General features: G+C 41.3%; 1 protein-coding gene across 11 annotated transcripts in view; it reads right to left on the bottom strand.

Moving 5' to 3' along the window:
• The window catches only part of SLC24A2 (solute carrier family 24 member 2), a 775567-nt gene that overhangs the window by 317334 nt on the left and 442253 nt on the right, over window positions 1-15980 (bottom strand). For 6 of the 11 annotated variants that reach the window (XM_069239201.1, XM_069239163.1, XM_069239154.1 and 3 more), the window contains exons 5-6: window positions 14890-14928; window positions 5187-5295 (exon numbers count right to left, since the gene is read on the bottom strand). In XM_069239201.1, coding sequence (XP_069095302.1) covers window positions 5187-5295; window positions 14890-14928 — 148 coding nt within the window. The remainder of the gene's footprint in view (window positions 1-5186; window positions 5296-14889; window positions 14929-15980) is intronic. The other 5 variants (XM_069239182.1, XM_069239223.1, XM_069239212.1 and 2 more) reach the window with 1 other exon arrangement.

Below are 15980 nucleotides of genomic sequence, written 5' to 3'. Positions count from 1 at the left end.
CTATTTGTGATTCCAAAGAGGTTGCAAATTACTTTTCATGAGTTGGAAAGTATTTCCACCAGGTGTCATCTGCCCTAGGTCAAAGGTATTAACAACTGCAATTTGCACCAGATATTAATAGGACTGTTGTGGTAGAGACCAATGAGACCTATTTGCAAATCACTTCTCTGATCTTTCTACATGAAATGAAGGATTTGCCCGCAAGGTATCCTCACCATGCCCACACCTTTACAGCCTAGTGTGATGCATGGCAAGCAAATTAAAAACTTGTTTATGTGTGCCTTGTGCAGCCCTTCACTGTGATAGGACCAAGCCTCTCCTAACCTTCCTTTAGATATGGTAGACCACAACGCCCACACTCTGGGCTCTAGACCGCTTGCTATTGTGCTGCTTTTTATACACATGGTGGAGTGGCTGCAAAATGGCCTCATAACAAATTACAGGCAGTGCTGCATTACCACAGAAATTCATTTAATATGCCAAACTAAGGGGCAGATTTAGGAAAAGTGGTGCTGCACCGAGTACAGCACCACTTTCCCTGCGCCCCTTAGTGCCCCCCTACCGCCACCATGTGCAACATGGCGCAGGGTAGGGGGCAATAGCATAATTTTTCATGATGCTATGTTGGTGCTACTCCTGCAAAGTATACAGGGACCCATTCTAAGTAATGGAAGCTCCCTTTTAACGCCTGCTCTGGGCATCTCATAGATTTCCTTGTGCCATTTTTTTGGCCTCCCTAATAGGGGAACGCCCCCTTTGCATACATTATGCCTGGCGCAGGCATAATGTAGCACAAAGGGTTACAGAGTGGCGCAATTCATGCATTGCGCCACCCTATAAATACAGCGAGGGGATTTCGGCCTCGTTGGGCCACATTGACATCATAAATAATGATGCGAATGTGGCACAAGGTGGCGCTAGGGGACTATAAATATGTCCCTAAATTTCAATGATTCACATCCATGTTGCACATTGGTGTTTACTTTATATATTTTCTTTGAGTAAAGAATAGAGGACAATCACTTTATAAAGAAACAAAAATGTATCATTAAGTAATCGTAACAAGATGTTCTTTTAATTCAATATAGAAGAGTGTATTTGCCCACATAAAAATCCACATAATGCCAGATGTTTAGAGCCAAATCTATGATTACCTGCCGGCCAAGGTCTGGACAAGGAAGGACGAGTCTTGTGTGTGTATGCTTTGCTTTTATCACTGCATTATGAGGACAGGGTTCCAATGGAAATATTGCAAGTATCACTGAGAAATGAGTAATGGATTTGGTTATGTATTTAAAAGCAAATATGATGAAGGCCTGTTTATTGCATTATATAGCTGATTTACTTTAAGGTTATTATATAGGGTGATGGGAAATTCCATCATACAAATGCTTATTAAACTTATAATTACAACAACAAAATGGTGACTGAGACATTTCGTGCCACAGAATGTGATACAGGTGGTAGAGTGACCAGTCAAAAAGAGGATAGCTGCAAAATAGTCACAAAAAATCTTTAATGGCATTGACCAACAGTCAGGCAAGAAAACATCAATGCCTTCAAAGACATTAAATCACATTCAACAACATGTCGACCGCAAATATCTGAAAGTGTTTAAGGTCTTCCTTAGAACATGTAGTCATAGCTAATTTAAGATAACACAATTTGTTGCATTTCTCAGAGTTCTTGTCAAAAGGGGAGCAAAGGTGCTATTGGTAAGGGCCTGCAAGTGCACATGTCTGCCACGATTTGTAACAAATGCTGTCAAAAATGGACAAAGTTGTTAGTTGCATGGGCCTTTAGTTACATCTAATTTTATGCTGGTCTACCTGGGTGAATCACTGTAAAACAAAATTGCATTGTAGGGAAAAACATCCTTGATTAAAAATATGATAAGAAATTTTGCATTTAGACCAGAATGTTTCACAGAAGTGCATTGTGGAGGGGAGTTGCAGGTATGCAGCTATTTGAAAGGATATCATGCTGACTCTTTCAAGTGCATTTGGATACCTTAACCACTAATATGTTATAAATACTTTATTTGGCTTCTGCTCCCAAAGGTTTTATCGCACAAAGAGTCTTTAACTATGGCAAGATGTGTGCTATACCCATTCCATAAACTAACATACCTGCATGTGATAATCATACCACATATGCCAAGATACATTTATCCCAATAAATTATGTTTTTGCAAGGGTCTAGGGTGGCTTGCTTCACATTCACAGGAAATAAAGACTGCAGCGGGAGCATGATCAGGCCTTATTTGACTGAGGATGGTTCTTGTGTGGAATAGCTCAGTGAGGAAAAAGTGATGGACGAGAATGCAGTCCAGAGTACCTACTACAAGAATCATTAAAGACTGAGCTTAATCAAGCACTTCACCATCACCTTTTTGTTTTCCTCATTGCAACTTTAGTGGGCACAATACCTGCGTTTTCAGCAGAGTAAGATAGCAGTAGAATGTGGTGGACATTTGTTAAGGAAGACCATTTATGTCCCAGATGGATCTAGGATAAAAATTCTTAAAACCATAGTGAAACGAAACGTTCCACAATTGATTCAATCAGATTGACTGTAACACAAAATCTTTTAGCCAACAGACAATATACCAGCAACCACGAAGGGGGAACGCCAAGCATTCACTTGAGGGATATAGAGTTTCCACACTTTTGCATTCAATGAAACATTCAATCCATCCTGACTTCAGGTCTGCCATGTTTTATTTGATAACCAGGATAATTCATTATGTAGCCTCGGTCCACACTCCTACGTCTCCCACCACCTTTACCCTATAGAGGTAGATTGCAAGGCTACATAATAGGGAGCTTCTTTGGAGGCTTTGAAAATAAATATTTAACCTCAAAGTGGAAATATACCAAACAAAACCTCCCAAAGCATCCAACCTAGAGTAATTTCCCAGTAGTGATGTTCTCTCTACATTACACCATCACTTAAGTTTGGGATGGTCAGGTTTTTTCAAATCATAATTTCAGATCTCTGCAGCACTTAATGCTTTTTCAGATAAGATGAAATCATAAAGAGGTCCACAAAAAATATTTCACTGGCCAATCCCCCTGATAATGTTTACTCCCCCTAACAGATTTTCTGTAGCATAGTTATACGCAGCTTAGGTCCGGCGTATAACTGATATACTGATAATCTCAAAAAATATTTTGAATCATGGTGGCAACTGACATGATTTTCGCTGCTCTATTCTTTGATGCAATAGACGTGCAGTAGTTGATCTTGCTGCTTCATACAATATTCACATATTTCCAAAATATTCATTTATGCCGCTATGGTTCCATGTGTGCACCTGTTGCTTAAAGGACATACCTTTTTTAATGAGTGGATGTCTACAACCTGGTGCAGTTATGGCATTTGAATGCTGGGTTGGTGGCTTATTGGATTAATGCATCCACTGTAGGGGGGCTGTGTTTGATCGCATGGTTACAGGTTTGAATCCCAGCCAGTTCACTGATCCTTCTGAGGTCGATAAAATGAGTACCGTTGGGTAACAAAAGACATATGTTTTTCAGTGCCTTGATACCCTTGGGTGATGCTTTCGCTTTACGAATACGTTTGTTATGAATGAAAATCATACCTAGGCCCCCCCATTTAATTTCGCCAAACATAACCACAACTCCATAGTTTTACACTCTCATTTCTTCATACTCCTTTTTTGAGCCATTTTAGCCAGCCATTTAAGGTATAGTTTAGTATCATCCACTCCAAAAAGTTGGTCACAGAGGACATTTTATCTTCTCAGAAATTAGTACTTCAAGATTTCAAATATTTTAGAGTATTTTGCAATCTCATTCAATTCACATCTTATGCTGCTCGTTGTATTATTGGAACAGGGCGTTTGGTGTACGCCTAGATATATTGATTTGGCTCCCTAATGTTTCAGCGTATTCACTGTCAGCTATTTTACAACATGATCCTTTGGAACGCCAACTATTGATTAAATATCAGCCTGTGTTGTTTTATTTATTTTATTGTGCCATCTTCACCTTGAAGTGGAGACTGGTACTCGTCCCGCTACCTAGTGTAGGCCCTTGGTTGCTGTGAGGTGCCATGGTACTTGATTACCAATGCTTGATTTTGGTGGGAAGTTGAGGACCTCTCTACACCCTTTGCTGCCGTTCCTCTGACTTACAGACACGAAAAATGTTCACACCTACCCGAGATTGCAATTCCAGCACACATCTGCCTACAAGACAGACATCCCAACTGAAACAGTGCTCGGTCTTTCCAGCCACTGTGGAATACGTTTACGTGGTCCTTTTTACAATCTAATTAATCACTCCTGGTCAAATACACAGGGACAAACGGAGTTAGGTCACGGTCCTCTGGTTGTGACCATGTATAAATCACGGGTTACCATGGTTTATCCATAGAGGATCAGATAACACTGCCAACCAAGTAGCTTAAAGTACACAGAAAAGGTGGAAGGGCTGGGCAAAACAGAGTAATATTTGGCTAACCCCTCATGGCACCAGTTCCACAGTGGTATTTTCAAGAGGTTGAGACAACAAGCTGCAACAATCCAGATTGTGTAGACAGACCAAACAATGTTTGTCACTAATGGCGGACAGTGTTTGAAATGGAAAAAAAGAAGTGCATGTATTTTGTGTTAGAGTACTTGCTTGTTTCTGAGAAGTGCGGTACTCTCCAATTAAAAGCATTACGTTTTTCTTGATAAGTGCAGGTACTCTCCCTGGCAAAATAAAAAGGTGCCGGTACTCCATACCGGACAGCACCGGCCCATTTAAAGCACTGATGGCGGACACACTACAATCAGCAAACACAACACCACAGCAATTGAACTCAGACATCAAATGGTGTCCTAGAATTAACTGTAAGGTTTTTACATGAATATACTCGATTGTCCCTAGAAAACAAAATGGCCTCCATCAACATTGAAATTCAGCAGAAAAACATTGTACGACATAGGTGACTAGGATTCATGGTTACTAAGTTCACAATCTACATTTTTCACTTTGCAAGAAGCCCCCGTGTCGTTGCAAATGAAAGTCAACAGGTAAAGCACGGCAAATAAAGGGTTTCAAGCAAACGTGGCCATTCTTTGCGTAAAGAAACAAACGTGGCCCTTCCCCCCAACTGAATACAGACAATACATTCATGCAATGAAATGACGTTTAACTGAGAAGGGGATTACTTACCTTCAGAGAGGGGGTCCAGGGTGTGGATCATGAGCTGGAAGATGCTGTTCCTCATCAGACTGTTGTGGAGGGACGCGGAGCTCCCTCCTCTCTGGAGGCGCGGCTTCGCCTGCACAGGAAATCAACACAGGAAGGGTAGAGTTCATTACTTTAATTCACAAATAACGCATCTTTGTAAGAAGAAAGTATTTACAGAGCAAAAAGGAAAAGGCTTAGGGTGCTTCTGCTCAGCGCTTTAATTGGAAATATAGAAGTGATGGTACTCCCTATTTAGAGTACCTGTTTGCTCCCAAGAAGTGCCAGTACTCTCCCATTACATATGTTACAGGAGAGCTGAGAAGTGCAGGTACCCTCCCTTTCAAATTAAAGAAGTGCAGGTACTCAGTACCGGATAGTACCTGCCCATTTAAAGCACTGCTTCTGCTTCATAATTTACTAGCTATTGTGATGAGAGGCAGGGCCCTAGGCTTCCCAGGACCGTTTTCCTTCCCAACATTTAGTTAGAGTTACCTACCCAAACCACTAGATGGCGTAAAAAGCCAGATGTTCTCTCTACCTGGAGTAGATTATTTTGTTAGTACCCGGAAACAGGTACTTATGGCACCTGACAAAACAACATAAGGATCCAGAAAGCCCTACGTTAACTTTAGGGTCCAGGCCTTACAAGTTGTTCTAACAAACCTGGCTCCCAGTGACATCCGCTGTCATGCCTACTAAGTCCACTAGATAAACCCAGAGCACTCTATAAAACTACATTCTTCCAACCCGGTACAACCAAGGATCAAGCCTATTACTCGACTATGAGATGGTGCCTCAAGGTCTCTGGGTACAAAAAGGCATGCAAAAGCAACAATGTAATATAATAGTATGCAAAGACACAATTTCCCTCTTTCCTTTTTGTTCTTTCACTATGTGAGCCTCATGGATATCCCTTGGACAAAGGGCATGATTTAGATATTGGCAAACAGGTTACTCTGTCACAACGATGATGGATATCCCGTCGGCCAAAATCTAAATCCCAAAAGAAATGGGGGATTTAGAATTTGGCAGATAGGATATCCGTCAACGTTGTGACGGAGTAACCTGTTCGCCAATATCTAAACCTGGCCCCAAGTGCCAATAAGAGCACAAATTATAATAGGTCCCCTTTCACTCCCAAGAAGGTAGTCACAATTCAGGATCCAGGCTTTTCCATGTTTTATTGCCCCTCACACGTTTATTTATAGATATCTGACTGCACCACTAGATGGCGCCAAACACCATATTTTCTACTTTCATGGAGTACAATATTTTTTCATATCTAGAAACAGGTACTTATGGCACCTGGCCAAAAAAGGAAGCACATCCAGAATGCCCTGTATTAAGTTTTAGCCCCTGTTCTTGCAAGAACTTCTGACAAGCTTGGCTCCTAATAAAATCAATGGAATAACACACTGTTTTCCTGTTTGCCTTCCTTTCTATATTTATGATATTGGAGATGAGCAAGGAGTGGGAACTACCAAATATACACGTCTCACGAAGCTTGTTTACTATCTGTTGCTGCTGTTGCCTTCCTGAGCCATGACACAATACGTGATAAGAGCATTGCCAGAGTACCAAAGGGCAAAATGGGAGCTGCAACCCGTCCTGTTCTATTGTTGCATTGGCATAGCTTTACTTCCTTTATGTGGTGCACTCAAGTGTTTAACCTCATGGCTAGCATACAACGCCGTGTTGGGTGTATAGTTGGAATGCTGTAGCTTTTTATATAAGCCTATGAAATAGTAGGTTGGCAGGCCAGTAGTAATCAGGAAACTGGGAGAGCTCATTATGGTTTAGTAAAGGACCCATTATGTTGTTTCTTTACAGTTGTAGAGGATCATGGGATATCTTTTTGTTGATAATCATGAGAGAGATAGTTTTATTAATATATTAATGTGTTTTAAGGCCTAACAGGTCAAGTATTATGAGTTGTAAAATGTTCACTTGAACCATGATTTAAAAGTGTTTTAACATGAGAGCTTTGCATTCAATTTAAATGAAGTATTAATGTGAATTAATATTAAGAGTGTTATTAAAAGCAATAAATGAATATGAATTAATCGTACTTACATTGAATTGAATGAATTTTATTATTGCAAGTTATACATGTGCAGAAAAATAAATGCACATTTAAATTAGCTCAAAAATGTTATAAATAATGTTTGCAATTAAATAATTTGCTTTGCATATTTTTATTGTAAGGTGTGCAACAGGTTAATTAATGTATTAAAAGTATTAATTTGTATTAAGGCTTCCTAGGCTTGACTAGGCCTAAGGAAATTCATTTTGCAGTAATGGAAAATCACTTGTTTATTTTCTCTCCTCAGAACTGAATTCTATCCCTATGCTGCTAATGTGAATTTTGAATGTCCTATTGTATTGTTGGCAAGAGACATGTTTTAGATGCAACAAAGTAACACTGTTTGTTCTGTCCAAAAGGACAAGAAATCTGTAGATCTCATGTGAAATGAATTAGCTTACCTTATTGTGTGCCATGAGAAAGGATTTTAAGTAACAAATAACTAGAAACTGTAATATTTTTGTTAGTCACATGTTAAGTCAGTCGATGACAATGCACTTTTGCTGAGAAGATTCTTAAAAGTAACAGAATTTGGTGGTGCCATCTGCAGTGACTGGATACTGAAACTAACGCCCAAAGTGCGTCCACCTGAAAGGCCAATAAGTGGATTGTGCATACTTTTCATAAGAGAGCAACTTGGAAATTGAGAGTCAGACCTATGCTTGTCTTGAAGCTGTGCAGAACACTGTTTAACTCAGCTGTCCTATTCTCTGAGTCCCCTGGTGAGTTTCCACATCATAGTCTTAACTGCCCTACTCTGTTATGACGTTCAGTACTAATAATTGTCCTATGTGCAGCCCATGTTCTGCTCCGTGTTGATGCTGATGTCAACTGATGTCTGAAGAAAGTGACCGTCCTGCTTGATGAATCATTACTGTCTGTTGTCCCATGAGGAGAGGTATAATTAAATGTGGTTTCTTGTTTTCTTTTCAGTTAGTGACTTTCACCAGCATATTTCTATAGTGAGTTATCCTAGTTAGATGTTTTTCCAAATTATTTGTGTCTTCCTTTCCTCTTTGCTTTTGCCTGCATGTGTTAACCTATTCCCACACATGCAAGTCCAAATTCATGTTAGTGATAGGACTGGCCCAGATCTGAAACTTGAAATCTGAAAATTGATTGTTAAACTGTAATTTGATTATTTACTGATGTCACCACCATCTCCTTTGAATTCTAATAATAATGTGTATATCGTATTGGTGCTAATCTACATTATTCTTTTGGAGGGTTTAACGGTATTAATGTTTAATAGGCTAAATCTTTTCAGACGTTTTGGTCAGCCTATGGTTTTCATGTATGTTAATAACTTAGTTTTGCACACCATATATGTGACATTGATTTTAGGATCATAATAAAGCTTTAAAACTTTATTTGGTTTGGAGTTTGATTTAGTGTTTAAGTTGTTTATGGTGTCTAGTATTGTTTATGGTATGTCATTGATTTGCGATTAAATGATTCTGACTACTACACTGTTTGCCAAGTCCAAAGGTTCAGTCAACCTCTATAGGAGTGAGACTGGTGATGGAATCCCACCCCAGTGCTGGTGAATTATGAACTGGAACTTTGGAAGACAGAAATTTTCCCTAGGCCCCAGCGCGTCAGCAATCACATCCCTGCAATATGAGAAGAGTTAAACAGAAGAAACATTGGGGAGAATGAAGTAGGATGTTTTAGTCCTTTTTTTTGAGGGGGCATTGTAAAGAGCTGATTGGTTTTACACTTTAAAAGGCACTGCTTATGAATTCCAAGGAGAGAATGGTCTGAAAAATATGACTTCCATGTTTATTGCACTGAAGAATTGCTGCTTGCCTAATCTAAGAATTGTAGGTAAAGAAGTCTTCAGCTCTCTTTAGAATCTCTGGGAGAAGACCTTTCCTCCATTACTAGTGGTGCTAGTTTCATACTGACCCCAATGTTATTGGGGTTTAGTTCCTGCCAGTGAAGCCTGCTTGGTTTTTGGCGAACTTCCCTCGTATGGCGAGAGGATGAATGTCAAGTAGTAGATGAAAATCACTGCTTGTATCATGGAAACAGTGGGCCAGTTATAACCAAATGTTCCTCTTGTATGTCTGTAAGGAATTTACTTTCTGTGATCAGACTGTACAGAGGTTTCTATGCTCAGAAGAACCTGGGTCTACTGCAGTAACATCCCAAAGACCTAATGGAACTGGAACTGGACATCTGGCCTCACATTACAGACAGGGAGCATTTCCCTGGTCTGTGGCACACGTTTAATTGGGTGCACTGGGCACACACCAGTCAGTGCTACCTATCATGATGAATATACTGCCCTCATCACAGTTTCAAATTAGTTTTTTTTCCTCTGGGCAGCACACTAGTGAAAGCAGGTCCGGCCATGAACATGTGCGAGCTGGACCCAGACCTGGGGCACCAGTATTCTGAGGTGCGCAGCAGGGAGCTGCCTGACTTAATGTCATGCAAACAGCAGCTCATCCATCCCCCGTTAAAGACTTTGGGCCAGATGTAAAAAGGCGTTTGCGAGTCGCAAACGGCGAAAAATGCCGTTTGCGAGGCGCAAAAGCCTCACCGGTATGCAGAAATGCATTTTGCGAGTCGGATCCGACTCGCAAAATGCATTTCCGACTCGCAAATAGGAAGGGGTGTTCCCTTCCTATTTGCGACTCGCAATGCAATGCAATTTCATTTGCGACCAATAAAATCGCAGTTACCATCCACTTGAAGTGGATGGTAACCCAGTCGCAAACGGGAAAGGGTCCCCATGGGACCCCTTCCCCTTTGTGAATGGAAAAAAAAATATTAAAGGTTTCGTTTTTTTTTCCAAGTGCAGCTCGTTTTCCTTTAAGGAAAACGGGCTGCAGATGAAAAAAAAAAAACTGCTTTATTAAAAAGCAGTCACGGATATGGTGGTCTGCTGACTTCAGCAGGCCACCATCCCCGTGAGTGCCCATACTTGCAATGGGGTCGCAAACTGCGACCCACCTCATTAATTTTAATGAGGTGGGTCTTTGCGACCCCATTGCGAGTTGCAGAAGGTGTCTGAGACACCTTTCTGCATACCAAATTGCGACTTGCAATTTGCGAGTCGCACGGACTCGCAAATTGCAAGTCGCAATTTGCAAGCTACCTACATCTGGCCCTTTGTAATCATCCCTTAATGTACCTCAGCATAATTGTTAGCACTCCATCAACCCCCTGCCCTCCTCCTCTCTTCCTCACCCCTCCTGCCTTCACACCGCAATGACCTCCTGCCCCCACAACAAACACCAAATCATCCCTTAATGTACCTCAGCATAATTGTTAGCACTCCATCAACCCCCTGCCCTCCTCCTCTCTTCCTCACCCCTCCTGCCCTCACACCGCAATGACCTCCTGCCCCCACAACAAACACCAAAGTTTCTTTCCGCCCAGGGAGCTTTCCCTGTGAATCTGAGGGAGGACTGGCCTGAGTGAAAGGTGAACCGGCTATTTGAAGCTTCCAGTTAGTCTTTCACTTTGCAGGCAAGAACACAGCCTACTTTTCAAATAGGGGTAAAAATCCCCCGGTAGGAGGGTGCTGTGAGTTACTGACCCACATGAATGGGGTAATCGAAGGGGTAAATGGGACCCACTTTTTTCCATTTGCAAGGGGTTCCCTTAAGGGCCCCCATTAAGTAAGCAATTTCTTTACCCTGGTGGGATCAGAGAGAATTTGCTTCACCATGTCTGATTGTATTCCTCCAATCTGTGACTAGTATGGACTGGTTGTAACTGGTCAGCTGCAATTTTCAGAAAGACATGAAACCATGATTGCACCTCAACTCTGTTCTACTGTCAGTGATATGAAATGATACTGTAAGATACTTTTAAGATTCTGAGGGACTGTATTTTTCAAATTAATAAATGCAGTGGAAGAACACCTGACTCAACACCAGCAACCAAATGTGGGGCTATTGTTTTAGCAACTTTCTTGCGCAGTAAGTGTGCAAAATAAAGCGAAATGACACAATGTACTTTCAAGTCTATGCAATCAAAAGATTTGGTGCAAATACCTGTAGCCAATGCAACGGTATTCAGGTGGATATAGTTATTGCTTTTGATTAATAATGTAATTTGTAAAAAGCTGAAAAACCGAAGTGGGCTTTGGGAAGACAATAATAGCTAACTTATATGGCAGCGTGTGGGGCTCCTGACTATAATATATGGTCTGTTTTAGTTTCCTAAAACCTTAAATAAATTATGTATAGTCTGCGACCTTACTGGGGCCCGGCTGGAAGTATCCCGCATTGCCACAAATAAGAAAAAAGTATTTAGGCCCATATTTATACTTTTTTAGCACCGCATTTGTCCCGCTTTTTGACACAAAAATGGCACAAACTTACAAAATACAATTGTATTTTGCAAGTTTGCGCCACTTTTGCGTCAAAAAATTACGCAAATGCAGCGCTAATAAAGTATAAATATGGGCCTTAGAGTTATACTGATCTCAGAAAAGAAGATATTTTGAGAACCCTGTAACCACCCAACAAACCACTTACAATGTCATACTGATAATCAGTGAGATGTAACAGAGTGTTTATCTGGAATCTGTACCATGTACATCCTAAACATTATACAGTGTTCCTAGTATCCAGTTTCTATCTCTTATCGCATGGTGCTAACTCTGGCAGACATTTTGGAGAAGTAGACCTTTCAGCTCAAATCATGGTGCAGAAGGAAAAATGTCCGATAATGATGTGGAAAGGAAACATACTCGATAATGAGGTTAAATTACATATATTTTTCTTTCTTGCCATTATAAACATTTTAAGAAATACCGCAAACCTCTTCTTAATAGCCGAAAAGGATTCTGATGCCTCCGCCAGCCTTCTGCTGCTAAGGGAGTTTTTTGGTAATAGATGTCAAAACCAATGTTTCCCCGCCCTAAACCCCAAACAGTTAAAAATATTGTGTAATGATTACCGGATACATTAATGCAGTAGTGTCCAGAAGTGGCGAAACTTGAGCACCCCGCCCTCTGCAAGGTACATGGAGGTCCCCCCCTCCAAACTCACTCAGAAGATCTCAGGTAAGAGCACTGTGCTGAGGCCCCCCCTGGAGCTTGATCCCCCCTCAGCACCGCGAGGACTGCGGCGGCCTTTGTTACGCAACTGGTGTGAAGAGAATTCTGGCCCGTATTTATACTTTTTTAGCGCCGCATTTGCGTCACTTTTTGACACAAAAGCGGCGCAAACTCGCAAAATACAATTGGATTTTGTAAGTTTTTGTAAGTTTGCGCTGTTTTTGCGTCAAAAAGCGGCGTAAATGCGGCGCTAAAAAAGTATAAATATGAGCCTCTGTGTGTGCGGTGGCTCCTGAAAACAGGACTGGCCTTTGGCGTTTGCAAGCTGGACCCTCGCCCAGGGCACCAACCTGCAGGGGGGTCTGAAGCTCCCTGAAGCAGCCTCCCTATGACTTAGATCAAAAGAAAACTGTAGAAGGGGCCTCATTAATAGGATGAATGGCCGAAACTCAGGAGTTTCCAGGGCTTCTACCATCTTCCAAACTCATAGGGCCCAACTCTAAGTGATGCAGGAATACTGCATAGGTATTACCGCCCTGAACTACTGAAACCTCAAGTGGGAAAACTAGTCTGTTGCTAGTGCAGCCCTGAAAACTGAGCAATAAAACGCGAGGATATGTGTTTCTGCGCCGTTTCCCACTTGTTTTTCACATAGCGCAGATTTATTTCACCTGGACGTTAGACATTTGGAGAGCTTTGAGCTGGTGGAAATACTCACAAGTCACATTATTCCTGAGACTTTGTGATTCCCTATGCTGGTGAATGTGCACAACTCCTCTCCCTGGCAATATTTATAATTACAGTCCACTTAGAATAAAAATATTTTAGGACAGATATGATGCCCGAGTCACGGACAGTGAATCTGCGAGATACATAGTGGGTTCTCAGACACCACCCTGCCATAATTCAGGTCCTCATAACATTAAACAGTGTATCCATCCTTTCCGCTTCAACAAAAGCAGTACTTTTTAACATTAAGTTCATGGTGAGAAATTCACAGTCACTCATCTTTGATCCACCAATATAGATCAAATCAGTCCTTTGAAGGTGAATGTACAGCACCTGCTTTGTTTTTAAAACGTATGGGGAAGACAAAAACATTTGGTATTGTGCGTTCTTGGTAAGGTCTATAACATGGGATTGTAGACCTGTTACAATGCTTCAAGTCATACGTGATGCCCATGAGGTCAAATTAATGCTTTTTAGGTCGGAGCCTGCTAGACAGATCAGCTGTCTGGTTGCAAAAGACTAATCGGAGGCATGTTGATAGCTGACTGGAAAGAAACCCTACCAATCCCTTTCCATTGGCTCTTTGTTTTGTCTCTCTTATTTTATTGCTTTCTATTCAACAGTTTCATTTGTTTAGCCCTTCCATTTAGTCTTCGTCTCTCCTGTGGAGCAGAACCTGTTTACCATCTCCCTGGCTGGCTCGGTCTATCCTTCCGCAAGTGCTTGCTTTCGTAAAACTTTTTTTTTCTTTTTTTAAAAGAACTTGATGAGAGTTTGTGTGTTTCCCACACCCTCTGTGTTCTCCCACTCCTCCCCACACATTTTCTTTTCCGCAACTTTGTCCTTTGAGATGCTCTTATATATGCTTTCACTTTTCTGCAGATTTGGCCTTATATTTGAGCCAATCGCCAGTGCACTTTAATGCCATGTTGCGTGCTCAATTGTTTGTTCACTGCCAAACCCCCAATGGTGCTCTGTCTCTGTTTGCCCCCCTCAAGCCATTAATGTTGCTTCTCCAATTGCACACCCCAATAAGGCACTAAAGTATACAACAAAGTGATGGACGGAAAGCTTGAGTTCATCTCAGCCACTGGTAATTACTTGGGGACACATACCAGTCCATCATTGTTTTGCACATAATGCCACATCAGTTTGGGCCCAGCTATATGCAGCTCTGTTTTGACCCTGCTCCAATCGGAGCAGTCCATCCTGAATTAGCAAGCTAGATCCTCCCTGAACTGGAATACAAGCGACCCAGGACCAGTATCACCATAGTCAGGGCTCATCAGGCAGGTGCAGCCTAATTCCAGAGACATAGTGTGCATGGAACCCATGTCTGAGCATACCTTTCCCACTTGGGGTGACACAATAATGTATACAAAAAAGTGTTGGATGGAATGCTTGAATTAACCTCAGCCACTGGTAATTTCTCGGGGGTGCATGTCAGTCCTTCATAGTTTTATAAACTTTGACACCGTAGTTTACATTCAGCTATATGCAAATCAGTCTTGACCCTGCTCCAATCAGAACAGTTCATCCACTTTCAAATGTAATATACAATATCTTCACTTCTTATCATTGCTACAACAAGCACTGTAAGGACATTTAACACAAACAACAGTCACAAGACGTGTCTATACATTCAGAATAAACTGTGAGGGTCAGTGAAGAAACGTGATGATTTCCTGATGCCAGGATGCAACACACAGCTGCATAGCCTGTTGCGACTGCAGTAAGTATGGTTGCTGAGCCATAGGAGCACTACGGGTGGCTGCCACTTTGCAAATGGCTGCAGCACTCATTTTTCCAGAGCTCTAGAAAGGCACATACATAAAGACTTGTTGCGTTCCTACCGTTAATGTGTTCTCCTCTTTGATCCCTCCTTTGGTTGACTGAATGAGGCACAAAGCAAACAAATGAAAAGGATCATGTCAAATAAAATGACAGTTAAGACAATGAAAAACACAGACAGAGAGATGTGTCCAGGGAATGAAGGTCTTGCTTGTTTAATGAAAAGCACAATTTAAAGGAAAACTATCACTAACGTGGGAAATGTAGGAAATCATAAATAGTCTGAAATAGTGAGAGAGTACACTTCAATCAGATCCCATGTATTAGCATTAAAAGAGGCAGCTCATTTCGCACAGGTGATGCCTGCAATAACAAATTAGACTAGATGTGTACATATCTCCTCTGAGATGCAAAGGACAGATGCCTATTAACAGGAAAAGATGATCCTTACTGCTAAAGCTTTACGCATTTGAACTATACAATATTATAACATAAATGTCCAAGTCAAAGCAGAAACAGTCAAAGGGGAAAGGAGGAGAATGGTGGAGATATCCAATGTTCACACACAAGGAGGAGGAGAACAGGGGTGTGGAACAATCACTTGAGATCATAAGTGAGGTTCAGATCTGGAGCCAAACTAAGGGTCTGATTTACAGTTTGACAGAGGGCTTACTCCCAACACCCCATCTGTTTTGTTACAAGTGCTGTATATCCTATTACACTTGTTATGTAAAAGAACAGGCTATTCGCCAAGCTTGTGACAGAGTTGCCCATCCAACAAACTCTAAATCAGGCCCTAAGTGTGCAACATGCAAATTATAAGTTTGAAAGTGAGTAGGGTTGAATGAGCTTTTATCTTTATGAGCTTGATAAATTGTGTATCAACAAGTGACATTCACTGAGTAAGCGGTACAAAACACAAACAATTTAGGGATATGTAAAAAGTTAACATTATTATAAACTGGGGAGTCATCAAAGGGCAGTATCATCCAAAATGACGTGTTATCAGACCTAGAAGTGAGGTCTGGGGGAAGTTGACATCAGGAAAGGTCTCTGTGAGGCCAGTTGCGCAGGTGGTAAAATCCATGCGACTAAAAGTCTAGGACTGGTTTGTGGTGAAGATCTATTAACAGCAATGCCCTATCCAAATAGA

Source organism: Pleurodeles waltl, chromosome 1_2 (genome assembly GCF_031143425.1).
Source record: "Pleurodeles waltl isolate 20211129_DDA chromosome 1_2, aPleWal1.hap1.20221129, whole genome shotgun sequence".
NCBI classification, from domain to species: Eukaryota; Metazoa; Chordata; class Amphibia; order Caudata; family Salamandridae; genus Pleurodeles; species Pleurodeles waltl.
Note: the sequence above shows the minus strand (reverse complement) of the source record. Positions and strands in the feature narration are given on the sequence as shown.